General features: G+C 39.6%; 1 protein-coding gene across 3 annotated transcripts in view; it reads left to right on the top strand.

The window, feature by feature from the left end:
• cadm4 (cell adhesion molecule 4) overlaps positions 1 to 19424 on the top strand; it is a 155562-nt gene extending 136138 nt beyond the window's left edge. For 2 of the 3 annotated variants that reach the window (XM_063485594.1, XM_063485592.1), the window contains exons 6-8: positions 1298 to 1470; positions 16098 to 16226; positions 17451 to 19424. In XM_063485594.1, the coding sequence (XP_063341664.1) occupies positions 1298 to 1470; positions 16098 to 16226; positions 17451 to 17560 (412 nt within the window). In that variant the 3' untranslated portion in view covers positions 17561 to 19424. Of the gene's footprint in view, positions 1 to 1297; positions 1471 to 16097; positions 16227 to 17202; positions 17282 to 17450 lie in introns of all 3 variants that reach the window. The other variant, XM_063485595.1, reaches the window with a different exon arrangement.
• Positions 19425 to 21116: the final 1692 nt, after the last annotated feature.

Here is a 21116-nt window from a genome sequence, read left to right as displayed (position 1 = left end):
AGATACAGTGGCCACTAACAGCTAAGTAAGGTCAATCCTTTACCTCGTTCTTCTACTGTCAAGGTAAAACCTAAGGGTTAGTCGTCTCTTCAGAAAACATGAACTAAAGTGTGTGATTACTGCATGTAAGCTTATCTTGAGATATCTTTTCCCACAAGACATCTCTTTTTTCAAACAATACAGCTTGCTTTGTCATTTCGAAACCACATACCAGCAGAGATACAGAGCAATGATCAGGGAACGCAGGTAGAACGTTTCTGAACTGATAAAAGACATGCAGCTACTCAAAATGTGTATGTCTATGCTCATGTCACGTGTCACAGGGACAGCAAGTAGACAAGCCCAGGTCTCATTCTCCCCAGCCACCTTGTCCAGTTCATCCGGGGAAACACAGGGGCATTCACAGGCTAGAGTGTCCTGGGTCTACCCTAGGGTCTTGTCCTGGTAGGACATGCCTGAAACACCCCACCTAGGAGGCCCCAGGAGGCATCCTTGTAAGATCACTGAACCACCTCAGCTGGTTTCTTTCAATGTGGAGGAGAGAGGTCTACCCTCAGCCCCTCTCAAATGGCTAACCTCCTCATGGCATCTCTAAGGCAGAGCCCAAACCTCATTCAGTGGAAGCTCATTTCTGCCACACGTATCTGCAATATCATGCTTTCGGTCACAATACAGAGCTTGTGACCATAGGTGAGGGTAGACTGGTGGAGACCTGAGTGCTAAAGTGAAGCTTTCAAACTCCCATTATGATAGCAAATAGCACTGCTTCTTGTAGGTATAATAATAAACTGAAAAAATTAGACATCTAAAGCTAAAATCTACATATATTTAAGTTAGAAGATTCCAGCATTCTGGTCAGCTAGGGCATTTGCAGTACATGTATGAATTTCTTTTGGGCAGTCCAGTTTCCTGGGCCAAAGACATGTATGTCAGGTTAATTGATGACTCTTAAATTGTCCATATATGTAAAGATGCTGGCCTGAATCAGGGTTCCGCCCTCTCCTTAAACTATCAACAGTCTTTGACAGCACTGATTATGTCATTTTACTGACAGATTATGGAACTGGGTGGTACCTCTAGCACTGCTCTCAAATGGTTCTCATCACACGTATCTAATTAGCACTTCAGAACTGCATGTCCTCAACAGGACCACTCATGTTGGTCCCCCGGGGCTCAGTGCTTGGTCCAATTCTGTTTTCTTTATATATGTTAGCCCTGGGTCATCTCCTACCATTGCTATCTAGATGTTACACGGTTGACTTTTGATAACTGATTGAAGGTTTCATATTTCTTACAGGCCCAGAAACACTCAGTGGTCCAAGATTAATGACACCTTACCTGAGAGGGCAGAGATTTCTGGCACTACTCTTCAGATTTCCCGTCTTAGCCAATCACATAACGGGACATACCTGTGCCAGGCCCAGAACGACTACGGTCGTGCTGCTGATCATTACACGCTGTTGGTGTATGGTGAGTAAAGATCACTAACAGTGAATTTGCTGTACATTTTCTTAGTATTAAGACAAGTGCTTGCAAAGTTTGCTCCAGTGGTTCTTTTTATGTCCCTTAAGTTTTAGTACCTGAGGCTGTAGTTAACGGTCCTGAATAATTTTATGTTCAGTGGTTGCTTTGTTAAGCTTCTTATTTCTTTTCTTATTTTTTGATAATATTTTAGAGAAGTCTTTTAAATTGCATTGATTCTTTTATCTTCCCAGAGTATTTGGAGTCTGGCTATACTGGCAGTGGGCAACAGACCCACTACAGCATGATGCTTGTCTCATTTTTCTTTCAGCTTTATTTGTTTTTTTGATTCGGACACAGCAGGAAACCTTTGCTAAGCCTGCTGTGCAATTGATTTCACAGTGCTATTGATTCCACGAGGAGACTAGCATGCACAGATACTAGTCACCAACATTATTATTCTGGCTATCGCTTGTAAAGAAGCAGCTTATTATCTCCACTGTGACCCAATCTTCTCCTCAAGGAATTCAAAATAACTTATCTTCAAGTGCAATAGCTAAAGATACAAGATATTTTGACAACTAATGAATTTCACAGTGCGTAATGACACGAAGAAGACAAGGACAGAAGTTGAAACACAGTGTGCAGTGAAAAACCTGTTGGAATTCTTTTCTTGTTGCATGAACAGAGGTTTTAGAGGGGAGGAAGATACTGGTAAAACGGCATTTGTTATCACGATCTGCAAATAAATTCACTGGTGCTACATTCCCAAAGTGTATGTAGTAACCTGTTCTAGTAAGCAAGCTCACAATACCTTTCTATACTCTTACAATGGCCCCCACTAGATTTTAGACTTTGTATTAAGCACTAAATGGAGAAGATCCAGATTATTTATCTCAGCTGCTTCTCTAACACACTGCTGAGATGTATACTACTAGGAAGTTCAACAAAGCCAGGCTGGCTTAACAAAACCCCAAATCCCAGTCGGAGCTGGTATCACAACAGCGTGATGGGCGTTTCACGCGTCACAAGACTCCACTTCCACACAACGTGATCTTTGAGAATGCCTCCTACTCCAGTTGAGATATTATAAGGTGATGATGATAAAACAGTGATATAAATCTATAAACAATATAAAAAAAAATCTAACAGTCAATCGCAACACTGTCACAAATAAAACGAGATTAATGCTGCAGAAAAATCATTAAGCTTGGAATTAAGTGCACAGAGTGAAAAAACAAAGAGCAAGTTAATTATTTTGTTGCCACGTGTGCTCTCAATGTTGCTGTCTGTTTCTAACGTGACAGCCACGCTTTAGAGCTCAGGAAAATATAAACTGGATGCAATAAAATATTAAAGGTTACCATTTCACAGCCTAATAATGGAGATGTGGAAATTGCTTTGGTTTATCGACAGATCAAAGTGGAATTCATTCTATTGATGTGTTTTCTGTGTTCTAGTAGCTGCAGTTTCATCAGTGTAAAACAGACTTAACAGTACATTAGAATCAAGTATACAAACATTTATACATTTATGCATACCAACTGAATATATGCACATTCGAGCGACAAAGCGATGCGGCACCTGAGTTGCTGTAACTTTACAGCTGGGCTTCATGTATGATGTTAGTAAGGCATGGCTTAAGAACTTGCACATATAAAAAAAAAGAGAGAATCTATGTTGCACTTAAAACATGCTGTATATATAAGAATCAGTGTGAAAAAGTCTCTTTTCACAGATTTTAAACCCAAACTCTGAACCTAACTTGCTGCTGTCCAGGTTATATGTTCACCATGAGTAACCATGGTGATTTAGCCAGGTTTGAAAAAGAAAAAGCCACTGTCATGACACAGACTCTGATTTTAAACTCAACACAGCTCACTTACCAGTTAGCGCTGTTAGCATTCTGTGATTGCAGGTTCAGAGTTTCTTAGCTATTGCACACAAGATTGAAGACTGTGGAGACCCCTATGTCCAAAGCAAATGTCTCCCAAGTGAGACAAATGAAGAGACTTTGACTTTGATAAGCCTTTCAGCCTCTGGCTTTGGATTGGTTTCATACTAAAACCATGAAATTAAGATTTTTATTTTTTTTTAAACTGGAACTCTTAAAAAATCAGCTAAAGACTTATTTGTTTATGTAGCGTTTCTGTTTTATTCGATCTTATTGATAATGCCTGCTTTAATTATCAGCTTTTGTTTCTTCTGTTTTATTCTGTGTTTTTGTTGCTCTTTACTATATTTAAAACTTCTGTTATTTGTTGTGATTATTTCTAGTTTTTATGTAATTTATTCTATTTTGTTTTACAGCATTTTGTGACTCTGTCTCTGAAAAGTAATTTATAAAAAACATATTTGTTACTTATCCACTTACTTGCTATGCTAGTCCTTATTTTCAGTAATAAGGACTATGTGTGTATATATATATATATATATATATATATATATATAAAATCACATTACACTGTTAGATGTTCAGCACGGCCAAATTTCCAGATAATGAGGTAAGCATAAGTCCAATTAATCCCTTTGAGCTGAAACCTCAGGCATCAGATTGCTCTAAATGTTTGGTTTCAGCTACTTGTGGCTCTGTATCATATCAGTGAGAGCTGATATCCTTATTAGGGTCATTTGTAACCACAGCTCTGAGTGTAAGCACATCGCTTTCCTACCTCTGTTTGTGAGGGGCAGCTGATCAAATGAAAGGGTGACTTGAAGGGAGGGTGGCGAAGAGGAATTAAAACAGCTTCACCAAGGCTCAAAATAAATAAGCATTTTTTTTTTACATGTGTAAATGTTGCTAGCAGAGTTCAATAATACAACTGTGGAAATGAACACAGCAGTTATCCCTTATTAATAAAAGGCGATGCTAGCGATGCCGCTTGCAACATCACATGAATATCTCGCACCACTTCTTTTCAGGAAATATGACAAATTGGCTAAACTTTCTCTCTGGCTTAGAAGTACATTTGAAAAGAATATGTTTAAAGTTGTGTAATCCAAGAGAGTAAGAACTCTGTAAAACTTGCAATCAAATAAGGACAAAACAAGATTTGTGAAATTTTAACAAGACAGCAGCAGTAGGGCTGAATTGTAAAGCAAGCTCATCATTAGCGGCTTATATGGATTCATATCCAATGCATTTGTGGTTTGACCTAATTACGTGCACACCACTGTCACTCAGTAGGTTTGCCCTTTTGATCTAACCCCCCACTCCCCCACTGGCAGCTCCTGTCATTTCATTCTAGCACCTGGTTTGAAGATCAGAAGCAGTGGGAAGAATGAAGGGAGCTGAGACATGATATCTTATGTAACATTCTTAGGTTGCTTTTAGTTAGCGCACCCTCGTCTATCTATCTTTCTCACTGTTGCACTAGCCATCGCTTTCTTTTCCACACTGAGCGTACTTTTGTACAAGAATCAGATGACACACGTAATGGCAGCTTTCCACAGACATCACGGGTGGCAACACTGGCAAGATGAAAGTTGACATCACCACCAGCTCTCCTTTCTCTCGCACTTATTCTTTCTTTCGTTCTCTCTGTTTCTCTATTCAAAAAAGTTAGACATGTCGAGCTTTGATGTGTGTTGCCACCACTGTAGAAAATGTTCTGTCTTTTTCCACTCTGCTCGGCTTCCTACTTCACCATTTCCTTAGCAGTCATCTCCATTTATTTTCCTCTGTGGCATTTTTTCCTCAAATTTCATCATTTATCTTCTTTATTTAATGTCGTTTCTCTGTGCTGCTTGTTAATTTGACATATCGCTTTATTTTTTCTTATCCTTTCATTTTGTGAAAAAAATGATACTTTCAGATCAAGGAATCTGGCCTCAATAAAAATCCATAAAAGACAGGAAATCCTCATAAACAACATAAGCCTAGCTTCAGCTCCTTTGTGCTGCACCATAGATTTTCAGCAATCAGCTTCTTAAGTCCTTTCGGTGTGCCCCGTATCAGTGGTAGGTTGCTGTACTTTAAAAAAAAAATAAAAAAGTAGTCACCCACTGGGCAGATTGTTTTAAACCTTATCTCAAAGAGCTGATGTAAGTTGTTGATGTAACCATCATATTAATCTGTAGGCAACTGAAAGTCGCACTTGATTTTCCCGATTGTCACAACTAATAATCCAGTTAATATGGTGAAAATTATTTCTTGAGAAATGTCAAACGTATCTTTGGTTTTTGGTAATATGTGTGTCTTTGTAAATGCCGCAGAACTTAAATGCACGCTTTGCTATACATTTGTATTGATGTAAATAAACCACCAAGGATGATTTAACATAGTGCTGGTGACATGCTAGCTTCTAAAAACTAAATGAAAGTCACCAGTCAATAATAAAAATGATGGGATTTAATCCTATAAAACACAAGATGAATCATAACTCCAACATTTTACCCAGCATGTGCTTTCTTTCATTCCAGCACCCACATTGTTTAAGTAGGTGTCATCATCTTTTTCTTTCATTCAAATAATGATTAACTTATTTTGTAGTGAGGATCTTCACTTCTTCCCAAAACATTATGCAGATCAAAAGAAATGCAGTTTTACTGGTGTATTGATGTAGTCGCATGCTTTACCTTTTCAATCTCTCTGAGGTTATTTTCTTTTTTCTGTTTGAAACACTCTTGTTATTCACCTTTTCCCATTATACCTTGCTGTATTCCGTTCCTCAATGTCATTTTTTCCTTGTGCTTTCAACTGTTCTCACCTTTTTAGCACCTCCTGTCCACTTCCTTTTCCTGTCCCTACTCTTCAAACACCATCACTATTTCTCACTTGGCCACCGGTCTGCCCCCTATTCTAGGTTCAGCTGCAGTTCAGTCTCTTTACCGAAGAAGGCCTTGCTCTCTGAGAAGGCGACACGGAGCAAACTGGGTGTAAAGTAGTGAGAAGTTGGATTGGGGGAACGGGGGTAGGAGGGTGTGATGGAGAAATGAATAGGGGGAGATGAAGGACAATGGAGGTTGAATGCAGGTTAACATTCAGTACCATGGCTTGTCAAATACACGAAATGTCAGTTTAGCTGGCTCCCAGCCTTCCCACAGGGAATCCCTGGGTGCACTGGAGGAGGAAGTGCAGGCAAAGAGGGGATGATGGAAGATGTGTGTTATAAGGTATGAGTCAGCAGAAATGAAACCATTCTGTTACAGGTGCAAAGAAACTTGTTCATCTCTATGTCTCATTTTGTGTCAACCGTCCCTCTGCGAGAATTATCTGCCATCAGGGTCTGCAGACTGAGCTCAAACTCAGGCAAAAGGGGCTTCAGATTTGTCGCAGGTGCTTTAAGTGCTGTTGCTTTACAAAGAGAGGCAGGTTTAATGCTAGCCAAGGAGAATCGTGAGTGAGAGGTGGGAAACTCTCCAAGGGGCCTTGGTTGTGCAAAGACATGATGCATTGAAGCTGAGCTTTATTGGACGAGTCACACATTCCTACCGCATATTACTCTATGTGTGTTATTGAATTTTTATTCCTGTATACATGCATGTTTATGATTTAAGAGCAAGGTTTCTCAGAGTGCCCGGGGACCAATCAGAGGGCTAGGTAGCATTATATGGGCTGCACATTCATTCCTCCACAGTTTATGGCTATTTTCACACATGGTCTTCATCTCTGACCTTATATAGATATTACCTAAAATTGGTGTGAGCACAGATGTACTAAATCACAGTTCATGTGATGTGAATTGTGGGAAATGGGGAGTAGAGCACATAAGAGTCATGTCAGTCCACAGCAATCAAGGAATCACCTTACCCAAGACAAACTGAGTATTTCAAGTATTAGAGCTAATGTTGATAGAGCATGTTGCTTGTGGGTGGTTTTAACTCTTTTATTCTAGTGATCATAACACACAAACACGTTTCTGTCTTCCTAATAGGACAGAGGGTGCTGGTTTGAAAGCTAGAAACCAGCACAAAAATGATTTACTGAAATTAAATGAAGAAATTAATCACCAACATAAACCACTATCCTCTAAACAGACACATTAAAATGTTAACTACCCGTGTGTGATGTCTGCATTTTTCTGTTATGGCTCTTAATTCATGCTGATTTCCTTAATTGACACACTTTAAGAAGCCTTGATTTAGAGAGAGTGAGATATTTCCTGTTGCTGTGCATGTAGGTGTGTGAACAAATTAAAACAATGAAATTAACTTTCTGCAGCATTCAGGAGGCCACTATTGATGTAAATGTGAGAAATTTCGAAAGAATGACAAAGCAAAGGTACACGCGCACAAACACACAAACACAGTCTCAGAGCGAGTATCTGCAAAATCCTAAAAGGATGTGGCCTCTGTTGGGTGTTTCATCTCTGTGCCACCATTGTTAAGTAGAAATTGGATTTTTTTTATGTGTATGCGCAAAGATGCATGAGCATGCGAGTGCCTGTGACGGGGAGGAGAATGTTGTTGATTGTCTGGTGAAAGCCCAAAGGGCTTCCTTATGTAATTGAACTTAGTTGCTGCACTCAGATGAATCGCCAAGCCAATAAAACCTATTAGAATTGAATTGCATGAGAGAGTGTGCAAGATGGAGAGAGAGAGAAAGAAAGAGAGAGATGGAGATGGGGAAATAAGTATTATAGTTTTCATATACTTAACACATGTGCATGCACATGTATGCATGTGAGGGTGCTCGTTTCTGTGAAATACAGAAAGAAGTGAACAGTGGGAAGGATGCAAACTGGAAACTGATTTACAGAAAGTTGCATGGAAAGCAAAAGTAAGGGACAAAAAGATGAAAGGGTGGGTACACGGTGAGATAGAGGGATATTAGGTGACCAGGGATTAGTCTGTCTCCTCGACTGTTGTAATGAGCCGTCAGGGTAATTGGAATGGAAAAAAAAAACAAAAAAAGACAGACCTCCACTTAATGAAGTGAGACTTTCAAAAAAATAGAATGAGAAGGAAAGTGTAAAAAGGTTAGAGGCAAGGGGCCGAAGAAGCTAGACTGAGATAATGCCGAGTCGTTTTAGTTTTAAAAAAGAAAAGCTTCAGTGCTATTTTCTTTCACTTGTGACAATGCACCTGACATCTGAGTAAATTTTCTATGAGTTTTCAGGTAATCAGTGTCGACCTTTATGGTCACAGTAGTGGACCTTCGACCGATGTCTAAGCACTCAGTGCACTAAAAGATAACTGGCTAGACAAGCAGTGCTTTGGGCTAAGCCCTTAAAATAAAGAACACTGAACATGAAAGAATAACAGGGCTCAGCCAAAATGGTGGCACCGTATCCTCAGGCGCACTACTGTGAGAATGAGATACGAGGAGAAACGTCATTATCGCAAGTGCCGCCTCATCCATCCCTCGAAATAACATGGGCTGTGTGCCTGATTGGCAGGCGTATAGTGTTAATGAATAACAATATGATGTGGGGAAAAAAGGACGCTATCGGCCAAGAGAACGACAGCTGTATGGCATTCTCCTTAATTAAGTTGAAGAGAGGCAGTGAGGGAACGCAGTCACAGAGGAATGAAACCAGAGAGCCAGCTGAGGCAGCCAAATGAAGGGAAGTGGAGAAGTGGAGAAAATGGGTTGGGGAGCGAGGGCGAGGGAAAAAAAAAGAGTTTTGTTGATAAAGAAAGAAGAAAAGACGAGTGAGACTGAAAAAATAAGAAAAAAGTTTAAAATAGTGAGCGGGGAACATTTATTTTTTCATGATAGTCAAAAGAAATTAATCAGCGACCAGTTAATTGGTGCAGTGACCTCAGCAATTAATCTTCAGCTCTTAGGCTCAAATGAAATCTACATGCATCCACACACACACATACAAAAGCATATAACATACAGCAATGCACTCATACACTAAAGAGAGATTTAAGTAAATTCTATTTTCTATCAAATTCGATTTGTTCCACTCTCCTTTTTACTTTATTTTTCCCGCATATAACTCTTCATCTTTTGCACAAAATACATTATGCATCATGTAAGTCATGTACACAAGAGAAGACCAAGGCTAGTCTTGAAGAAAGGGAAAAAAGGCAGTAGTGGGGGAGGTATTGTGCTGACATAAGAGGAGTGCAAAAAGAGATTGATGATCTCAGGGCCAGTGGGAGAAAGAGAGAAGAGACAGAGGAATACTTACCAATAAATTACTCCTGAACAGAAAGGGCAGCGTGCGTGCGTGCGTGCGTGTGTGTGTGTGTGCAATTAGGCATTTGTGTGTAAGCACATGTACACTGAGTATGCGTGTTTTCATGCACAAGTGCATTTTCCTCTATTACAAAACAACTTTACTGTGTGTGCATCTGTGTGTGTGTGTGTGTGTGTGTGTGTGTGTGTGTGTGTGTGTGTGTGTGTGTGTGTGTGTGTGTGTGTGTGTGTGTGCCCTACACTGAGTACATAGACTTCCTTGCATGTTGCAGTTTTATATAAATTGTCTGATGAAGTGGCGTATTATTCATTCTGAAAGTGCTGATGCACACACACTCACGCCACCATCTCCCTTTTAGTTCTTGTCAGCCATTATTTTTATCTTTAACAGCAATATGAACTTGTCTTTTTCTACCTCTCTACCTACCATTGTGTCTTAGCCATTGATTTGGAGAATGTGTCAAGATCCAAGCTATTGTTCAGCATTGAATGAGACAGTCCCTGCATGGCACTGTTCCATTGGGAATGCATCTGTCACAGACAATGTCTCTGTCTCTCCTGCCATTGTACCATAGAAAATGTGTCAGTGATAGAGAATGTGTTCCTATATATTCCAATTGCTTCACAGATGAATGCCAGTCTGCCAGGTGTAATTCTCATCAGCTGCCACTTTAAAGCATGTTTTTCACATTGTGAGCATCTTTAACCTCCTTAGCTGGTATATAACCTGCCAAAGAACATTGCTAATGTGTTTGTTTATCACTTTTCATGGGTCAGAATATATTTCTTTTTGAAATCTGCATACATTTTGGGGGGGAAATGATTACTAATGTTGATATTTTAGTGTTTGAAACAACTGCAGCCACAGAAACGAATGAAGCATGTGTCATGTTTTACATCCAGTACTAACTTTACTACAAAACACCTTTTAAAATGTCCCTCTGTGTTGTATTTGTATGTCTGTGTTTATCCCATTCCCTGTCTGCCTGTAGATAATGTGTCTGTCACTACCATGGTCCCTTCCACTCCTACTCCTACCACCCCACCATTCACCTCCCATTCTACCACCCCAACCCTCCTACCAACTACCTTGGCCCTGGATCCAGAAGGTAACACACATGTATATCTTTCTTTTCTGGCTTTGCTGCACCCCAATGGGAAAACAGATAACTATGACCTGCAAGGAAGAGATCACATCTTTTCTCCAAAAAGACAATACTTAAGTTTAGGGTTTTTTTTTTCTAGCTTACCTATTAAAATTTATTATGGATTTACTACAGAAAAGTTTTTGTATTTTTAAACCTGGAGCCAAAGAACAGTATAATTAGTAGACTATAATCCCTTTGAGCAGTTGTCCACATCAAAGTAACAGTAATTGTTGTTGCCACTGAAAGCCTCATGCTTTCTATACATTCTATGTCTTTCATTGTGGCCATTACTAAGGTGTTCAAGTGGATTGTCATCTAATTGCAGGATTTCAGCCTTATTCATTGTCCCTCCACAGTTCCCATAGCACTGTGATGCAGTGCTATGGGGACTGTGGATTACACCGAAGACTTTTCACAGTTACGGGTTACCATTCTTTTTGTCCCAAAATTTAAGCTAAACTGCAAAAAATAAAATAAAATTGTATATATACATATATATATATATATATATATATATATATATGTATATATATATATATATATATGTATATATATATATATATGTATATATATATATATGTATATATATATATATGTATGTATATATATATATATGTATATATGTATATATATATATATATATGTATATATATATATATATGTGTGTATATATATATATGTGTGTATATATATATATATGTATATATATATATATGTATATATATATATATATGTATATATATATATATGTATATATATATATATATATATATGTATATATATATATATGTGTGTATATATATATATATATATATGTGTGTGTGTATATGTGTGTGTGTGTGTGTGTGTGTATGTATATGTATGTGTATATATATATATATATATATATATACACACACACACACACACTATAAATATATATAAATACCCTTTCTATTTCATAAAATGATGTAGACATATACATTCACAAATGTAGATAGAAGACAGAGTGTCTAATCTCTCTTGGGTTTCTCCCTAGTTGTTCTTGTGACCCAGCTCTTGCAGGTCATAGTTGCTGCATCTCTCGCCCTGTCATTTCCTTCTCTCCAATGGTGTCCTCCACCGCCCTACCTATACTCCACCTCCCTCCACTCACACATGCAGTTGCACACACTTTACTGCTGCAACCTTCCTTTGCCCTGCATCCACATGAGCGGACCCGCCTGCAGACGCTTGGGTATGCACCATGCGCAACCACCTATTCTCTCTTCTCTCATCACTAGCTGTTTGATGCTCCCCCCGACACACAATCATTGCCCAGTCAGCATTTTTACGTGTGCGTGCGTGCGTGCGTGCGTGCGTGCGTGCGTGCGTGCGTGCGTGCGTGCGTGCGTGCGTGCGTGCGTGTGTGTGTGTGTGTGTGGCCTAAGCAGGATTTCATGGTGCTGTTTTTTTTACCGTTAATGAATCTGCATTAACAGTTAGCAACACACCTAGTTTTAAGCTGACTAATGTTAGCCTATGGCAGGATCAGAAGGTGCTACACAAACCTTTATCTGCTTATACACGCACAGACTCACAAATGTACATCAAAAGAGAGAGGGAGAGCATGAAAGTAGAAAAGATCAGGGATCCAGGTGTTTGTAATCATATTTGCTCAGATGAGTATTACGCTGCAGCTATAAGCAAGGTTGCTGTGTGCATATTTATAACTGCACACTCTCTTTCAGTACGCCGTATCTTTTTTCGTCTACAGAATCTAATTATCTCATTCACTCCCAAAAGCACATGCTCACTGTTTTCTTCCTGCTTTCCACACCTTCAGCTCCTCTCTGTCTGCTCTCTGTTTTTTAAAAGAAAAGATGAAGCGAAGAGAACAGGAGCATTCTTCTTGTTCTGCTGTTGCCTCCGTCACTATCCGTGACAGGTAGAGGTTGTTCACCTGCTGGGCATGTGTGGAGATGTCATAAAGGGTCTTAAGAAAGTTGCTATTTGGACAGTTTTGTGGATGTTTATTCAATGTGGTGTATCATAAGGACTCCTTAGGGAAACAACTATTTTTTAAACAGTCAGTCATTTCCTGTGGTGCTTTGGGCCACTGAGGATTAACAACATATTTTTGGAGATAAAGACAGATCTCTTGAGTATACCTGTTTTTTCTTTTGTTTTGCTTTTTTTTTGGCTCCTAAGAAATATTCCTTATTCTCACTGTGTGTCCTCAAATAACTAATATTCATTTCAGTAATAAATATAGATACCAGTCCTTTGTCATCCACAAAACCAGAAAAGTGATGCAAGTTGTTCAGTAAGACATTTGTCCAAGAGATGCATGTAGATTTTTTTTAAGTCATTGATCCTCAGTTTTCTCCTTTCTCTTCTTTTCTTTCACCTCTCCCACAAGTCTCTCTTCTTCTCCTGATATCTATCTGTTAGCACTGTATTAATGATTCATGTTTTAATTCCGCTCTATCAAGGTTCAAGAGCTGCATCAATAACTCTGTGTCCTTGCATTCTATTGGCTTTACCAGCTCTTACACTGACTCAGCCCATCAAAAGGCTTTTGTTATCGCCAGCAACTCAGACACAAGTCCAGACTCAAAGACATATGTTTTATTAATTTTTTCACAACAACAAAGAACGAGACAACACAGACACTGCCAGACAGAGATGCATGGGCTTCATCTGCAACACTTATGAGTTATATTTTATACATGCTAGTAATACCACGTCAAAGAGCAGACAAAAACTATTTCTGTGATTCATTTGCGATATGCCACTAAAAGCATCAGAAGGATTAAAAGAAGTTGCATTTGGAGTCCAGTGGATGGTGTAATGGTATGTTGTAGTAATATGATGCAAGTACATATTTATGAACTAAAAAAGTCTTATACCACTAAATAGAGTATACCCATGAGAGGATATTCATCATAGACATAAATCCATACATTCACTGGTGACTTTGTTAGGTACACCTGTCCAACTCCTTGTTTTAGCAAATATCTAATCAGACAATCACACAGCAGTAGCACAATTAATTTAGGCATTCTAGACATGATCTAGACAACCTGCTGAATGAAAGAGAGCATGAAAATGGGGAAGAAAGGTGATTTGAGTGACTTTGATCATGGTTGCTGGTGCCAAATAGGCTGGTCTGAGTATTTCAGAAACCACTAACTGGGATTTTCCCACACAACCATCTCTAGGGTTCACAGAGAATCATCCAAAAAAGAGAGAATATCTTTCTGAGAAAATGCCTTATTGGTGCCAGAGGTCAAAGAAGAACGGCCAGAGTGTTTCAAGAGGACAGGAACTCAACAGTAACTCAAATAACTACCTGTTACAACGAAGGTGTGCAGAAGAGCGTCTCTGAATGCACAACACATACAACCTTGAAGCAGATGGGCTAAAGCAGAAGAAGTGGTTCCCACTGGGTGCCATTCCTACCAGCTACAATTTGGCATGTCTGATGAGTCTCGATTTCTGCTGCGACAGAATTTGATGTAAGCATGGATCCAACCTGTCTCGTATTAGTGGTTCAGTCTCCTGGTGTAGTGGTTTAATGTGGTATGGAATATTTCCTTAAAACAACTTGGGCCCAGTAGTACCAAATGAACATGTTTAAACACCAAAGCCTACCTGAGTATTGTTACTGACCAAGTCCATCCCTTTATGACCACAGTGTAACCACCTTCTGATGTTTCTGATGCATCCAGCAGTACACCATACCATGTCACAAAGCTCAAATCATCTCCCTAAGTTCACTGTACTCAAACGGCCTGCCCAGTCACGGGATCTTAATCCAATAGATCAAAACCCCAAATCTCTAAGGAAAGTTTTTAGCACCCAGTTGAATCTATGCCATAAGAATTAAAGACAGTTCTTAAAGCAAAACAGTTCAACCAAGTACTAGCAAGGTGTACCTAACAAAGTGTTGGGTGTATTAATGTATGTACTAAAAAGGGAAAAAATTAAAGAGTAACTGTTTATTAACTTTCCAGCAATATATTTTAAAAACACAACTTACTGTGACGACATTGCTTGACCAGCTCAGCTTTGCTGCATGCTACATGTGCTGCACACAGTACCATACTGTTGTAAACACTGGAGTTCGAGTTGCTCTGCTGGACAAACTTTGATATGGCACCATTTGAAATTCACCCCTAGCTTATTTTGCTTTATTATGTTCTGTAAAAATGCAACAGCACATAGGTTCATTAGTGCTCAAAACTAAAAAATGTTTCTTTGTGCCAATGTGGGAGTCAGGGGGCCTTTTCCCCATCCAGTGAAGAACAATTCACATCCTTGCAAGAAGCACACATTTAAAGTTAGCTCTCTGGTGGATAATTAGAGCTGTCCTGTAAATTCAGGAGAAACGAGGCTGATTCCAATTATCTTAATTCTCTCTATCTCTGCATCTGTTCATGTAAATACCTGAGTGTCTTTTTTTTTGTTTGTTTGTTTGCCAGGATGTACTACTGAAATTGTATAAAGACACACATAAACACAATCATTTCCTTTGGGTTTAGCTAAATGATCTGCAACAGGTGCAACTAACAATAAAGCTTTTGACTTTTGAGTAATCTTAATTCTGACAAACTGCTTAAAGGGGAGTATGACATCTCAGAGCACTAATTGTGTGTGTGTGTGTGTGTGTGTGTGTGTGTGTGTGTGTGTGTGTGTGTGTGTGTGTGTGTGTGTGTGTGTGTGTGTGTGTGTGTGTGTGTGTGTGTGATTTAACAAATTCTTCTATTTTCATTTTCTGTCATTTGACTGTTTGATTGATTGACCGATCAGATATCAAATGACAAATCATTTCAATACTAACATGCACTTCTTTCATCATTTCTCATTTTTAGCCGTCATTATTTCTCACCACAACTGCAACTTTATACTGCAAATTTTCACATAATTTGTCTTTTTCCAGGTTTTGATCTCACTTTACTCATTTTGTGGTGAAGTGTTTGGTTCATTTCTGAGGACTGCACTGCTTGAGGTGTAAACACAGTTTCCCTCATTCAAAATGCATTGTACTCTTGACAGGTTCCTGAATGGAGTGGTTTTGCAGTGGCTGGCATAGGCTACTTATTCCTTTATTCAGTCTCCTCATTTCTTCACCCTTTTCTCACTCATTTTGACTGTCTGGCATTCTGTGGAGTGAGTGGGGGGGTTATGAAAGGTGATAATGCAAGTTCGGTTGAAGATATCGACTTCGCTTTTCTCGTGTCTTGCTCCCTCTTCCAAGCTGATGGAATGTGCTGCCTTTCTTTCTCTTTTATCTCGCCTGCTTTCATTTTTGATCCATTTCTCTCTTTTTTTCCCTCAGTTTCTTTGCCAGCACTTTTCTTTTCCTTTTTCTCAACATTTCCCTTTATGCAGTCTACCCACACACACTATTTGTCTTTCTTGCTCTTCCTCAGATCCTGGTGCAGTGGTGGAGACTCACAGTGCAGTACCCTATGCAGTGATAGGTGGTGTTCTGGCGCTGCTGGTTTTCACTGTCATCTGTGTCCTCATTGTCACCATCTGGTGCTCTGTCCGACAGAAAGGTAATACACAGACACACTCAAATTCACATATCAGGTGACACAAAAGTTACTCTCACAAGCATACCTCACATTTTTGGGAATCGGGGTATTTTATCAAATTTCCACAGGCATGTTTTCTCATTTCTCAACTTTCTGACTTAACGCGCTGTGAAAATATTATTGGATTCTAGTTACACTCAGAGTCTGTGAAACTCTTTTAAAGCGAGGTGTAAAATTGTCAGCAGAAAGCATGCAGGACAGGATGCTCCTCTCCAGCCAGGCACTGTCTGTGATAAACAACCTTGGAAAAGAAAAGGTTGGGTGGGAAATGTAGGTGTGGTCCCCAGTGTTTTATGACTACATGTTAGTGTATCAAGGCTCATCTATTAAAGCAGAGTCGCCGCGTTCCCTATCTTTTTAAGTGCCCTTTGTTGGCAGCCACGTACTATGCACTAAAGCTGCCAAGAAATGATCTAGGAATAGTGCAGCAGGCTGCGACCAGGGTAACTTACCCTATGGCTAGACACACCGTCAGTCAACAGTCAGTATGGCTTGACCGCCAATCAGCATGAAGACAGGACCATTACAACCAATCAGTGTTGAGACAGGGTATTAGGGCTTTGTCTTGGTCCCTTGTGACTGTCAACATGCCAGTCAACCTCTGTGGTGCAACGAATAAGGATGTCAGTCACCCGTGGAGTGAAGGGACACTCCAGCATGAAGATGACTTGAGTGGTTCTTGCTCTCTACAAGTTGTACTACACAGATTCATTAATCATACGGACCTGAGGGGTGGTAAAATGAGTTTAATGGGTTTTCTGAGTGACGCAAACGTGCCATTGTTCTCTTGCACCTAACTTTCCCTCCACCCTTTTCTGCCAATCTCTCTTCCCTCCCTGTCTTTTATTCTCTATTATCTTCTATTATCCTCCCTCTATTACCTCCTCTTCTTGTGACTCTTCTATTCACGCATCCATTCGCCAACAACTGCTGGTAGGCTCATACCGTACACGAGAGCCAATTCTTGCCTGGTATTGACCTAACAATCAGTTAACTAATGAATTAATCAGTCAAAGGTATGATACGGAGTAATATTAGCACTGACTGGTTTGATTTTGCTGCATGGCACTACAATGATCATGACGCTTTGCCGCCTAACCTTCCCCCTACAATCTCCCTCTTGTCCTCTCTCTCTCGCTCTCTCTCTCTCTCTCTGTGTCCCCTGCTCTCTTTCTGTTCACTCAGGTTCCTATCTTACCCATGAGGCCAGTGGATTGGATGAACATGGTGAAGTGCAAGAGGCCTTCCTCAATGGGAACGACGCCAGCCAGGGCAAGAAGGAGTACCTACTGTAGCCCTTCTCCTTCCCTATTCCCTTTTCTTCTGACCTCATACCCCTTCCCCCTTCCTGTCCTTGTGTCCCACCTTATATACAGTATACACACACACGCACACGCACACACAAACACAAAATACAATGTGCCATAAGAGGCAGCCTTCTGAAAACGACTGTATACAGATACCGCACACAGCCAATCCATCCTGTTCCAGTCCACTCCATATACATCCTGTAAACAGACATAAACTAGGAGACAGACTGAGAAAAGAGAGCCTCTAGACCCACCAGCCATTAACGACTGTGTCATATACTGTAAGCTGGAGAAACTGGGGAAAATATAGGGAGTGAGAAAGGGAGAGAGAGAGGGGCCACAGAGTGAGGTGAATGTAGACAAAAGCGAAATGATGCCATAATTATTTTGATTGAGAGGGAAACGGGGAGCACAAAGAAAACCGGCACTCTGCCTGTGCAGCCGCCAAAGTGGAAAGGGAATTAGAGGCAGATGACTGCTATAATTCCCCGCCTGGAGAATAGAAGAATCCATTTCACAAAGCTCAATTTTTTAACTGACGGAGACAGTGGAAGCACTGTGTGAGAAGGGAGAGAGGACAAAGGGGAGAGAGAGAGAGTTGACCAGGAGCTTCTGAGTGCTTGATGCTTGAAAATGGATTTTTTTTTTTTTAATTGCCAAACCATCTTGGCTACAGAGCTTAGCTCATATATAATTCCCTAACAAAACTAAACTGAGTCCCAGGAAGTATCCATACTTTATGAACAAACTAACTGTCCTGTTTTGCTATCCTTGTTGGGTGGCCTGCCAATTTGTAAAAAGAAGAAAAAAAAAAGAAGCATCTTTTAGTGTTATTTTTCCCCTCTCACTGCAACAGTGGAGGAAATGTGGTCCTCTTTTAATTTGCTTTGCGTTCACCTGTTACAATCCTCTCCCCTTACTCGTATATCTCTCTTTGTCTCTGTATGTCTCTCCCTCTATCACTTCTTTGTTGGCTCCTAATAATGAAAGGATTAGTATTGGGCTGCGTTCCCGAGAAAGAAGAAAGGAATATGACTTGCTAAGGCATTAAAGAAAAGTATAATTATTTTAGAATGTCATTAAGAGGATAAAAAGGTTTAAAACTCTTAATAAGAGGGCCAAGAAGAATCAGAGTGAAAGGACTGAACGAGAGAGTAAAATGGAAGGCTTTTTTTCCCTGAATGCTCAAACACATATGCAGATACATGCACACATTCATACGTACAGTAAAACATGTTGACAGTATACATATCTCTGAATTCCTTGTTTGTATAAAAAAGAACTTCGACATAAATTAAATTAAACTTTTAAGAAATAAGAAAACAGTTTACTACTGAAACGCATTATGAGCAACTATACTAACACAGAATACTAGCCTATAGAGGTGCAAAGCCGAACAAACTACTGTCCAGTGATCTTTAAAGAAAATGAAGAAAAGAATAAAAAAAAAACATTTGTCTTTATGAGAAACCAGAGGTCTTATTGATTTTCTATTAATTATTATTATTATTTGAACAATTATGATTGTTGTTACTGTTATTATTATTGCCGTTGTTATTATTATACTTGTAAATGTTAAAGAAATGTACACTTCCCATGGTTTTGTTTTGGTTCTACTGTAGAGAAATTGCTGTCATTTTTCACTCTTTTCCTCTTATCTTTCCTCTCTTTCCCAGTCTTTCTCTCTCTTTGTCTCCTGTGCCTAGCTGTTTCTTCTCCTGTCTTTCACTCTTGTTGATTTTACCGTCCATGTGTCATTGTTGATATATAGCTAACTATTTCTTTATAGGGGAAAGATACAAAGCACGACAAAATAAAAAAAGAATCCAAAAATAACCTCAGGTATCAGACTGTTTTGTTTTTTTTTTTCTTTTTGGGGGAGGCTGGGGGCGAAGGGTGTTTACTGCACAATTAGCTGGTACTGTTTTTGAAATCCTGTGAATACAGAACAGGAGATGTAGCATATGATTAGATCAATGGGGAATAGTGGCGTTATAGGTGGGAAGATAAAGATGAAGGCTGCGGAGCCGGTTAAAACTGGCAGCTCATTCAGAATAAACAAAACAGATGCTTGTGTGGCAGTGCTGATGAATCATGAGAGCAGATAGCAGGCAAGAAAAGGTGACAGGAGGGTTGATTCAGACGCACGCAGAAAAATATGACTCTGCCATTAACTTCCACGCAATCAATACCCGATTCTGTCGGGAAGCACTCAACATGTCCATCTGTGTGCAGGGCTAGATTTGAAAGCTGCTGGAGGTCGCAGGGTGATAGATCGATGTGTTTTCTTCTATCGATGGCAAAGCTCCTTGGTCGCCTGTCATAAAGACAGATTGTCAAACGGCAATCAAAGTAATGGACTTGCCAGGCGCTACCAGCATGAGTTGACACTCTGGCCAGCAAACAATTCAGTCGAAACTAGACATATCTTGAGTTTATGATGACGCAACAGTACCACTGGAAGCGCTTGCTATCAAACTCACTGTGGTCGATGAGTAATAAAACTGAGAATATTGCCCCTTTTTTATGTCTTAAAAACAGAAGTGTGTGTCCTTCAAACAAAGGTTTCATCTGTTTGTTTTCCTGTGGGATACACAGCACTCAGTCTGGTTGTCTTTGTTGGTTGTTTGATGCTGATATTTCTGCTCGTCCTCACAGAGGGGAGAAAGAAAAATAAAACTCTACAAAAAGTAAACTTTTTAGTTCACAGTTGTGTTTGTGTTCCCCTATAGATTCCTCATAATCACACTGAAATTCACAGCATTGACTGTTGGCTGGGTAGGCTTTCTGGGAAACTAGGCTGGACATACTTATAACACAATTCATATGGTATTTCTGAAAGCAATACGACCACCACTGTGATCATGGAGGGTGATTATCAAATCGAAAAACATAAGGAAAAAAGTGAAAAGTAACAAGCCATCAGTCCTTATTCCTATTTATGGCATGCAGTGAATGTACCAAAATATGGTATAATATGACAGGAAAAATGTATGAATAACTTATATAGCTTTTCTCTGACGCTGGTTTCACAAATTAATCTCCCGGAACGGGTTCACATCAGAGAATTTCCCATTTGTGAGAGTCATATTTCATTTTTACAATTTGCAGCCAATATTTGACTTCAGTTCAAAAGGAAAAAAAGTAATTTTATTTTTACTGCCAACATGCATGATTTTATCAGTCCTTTCTCTTTGGTTTCACCAGCAACCCTAGCATGGCAAAGAGGTGACAGAGTAGCTTGAAGCGCAGGTTACTGAAGTTTCCAAGCTGCGTATAATCAGGAAGTAGGGAGCTTCCAAGCAGGCAAAACAATTGAATAGGCACCTGTGCCAGGGAAGCTGGAGAAATGTTCTTTTTCACTGAGTGATTTTTTTTTACCCCAGACTTTACTACATTTCTTTGTCAATAATGTGTTCCAGGGAAAGGGGTTTTTTTGCAACGACATGAAGCATACCAGAGTCTGTGTATTTTCTGAATACATTAAAATAAGACTGAAAGCGCTGAAGGATTTGAAAAGTGAGAAAAATGAATAAAAAAT

Source organism: Pelmatolapia mariae, linkage group LG10_11, assembly GCF_036321145.2.
Source record: "Pelmatolapia mariae isolate MD_Pm_ZW linkage group LG10_11, Pm_UMD_F_2, whole genome shotgun sequence".
Lineage (NCBI taxonomy): Eukaryota > Metazoa > Chordata > Actinopteri > Cichliformes > Cichlidae > Pelmatolapia > Pelmatolapia mariae.
The sequence above is the reverse complement of the archived record's forward strand: the minus strand, read 5'-3'. Positions and strand labels throughout refer to the sequence as shown.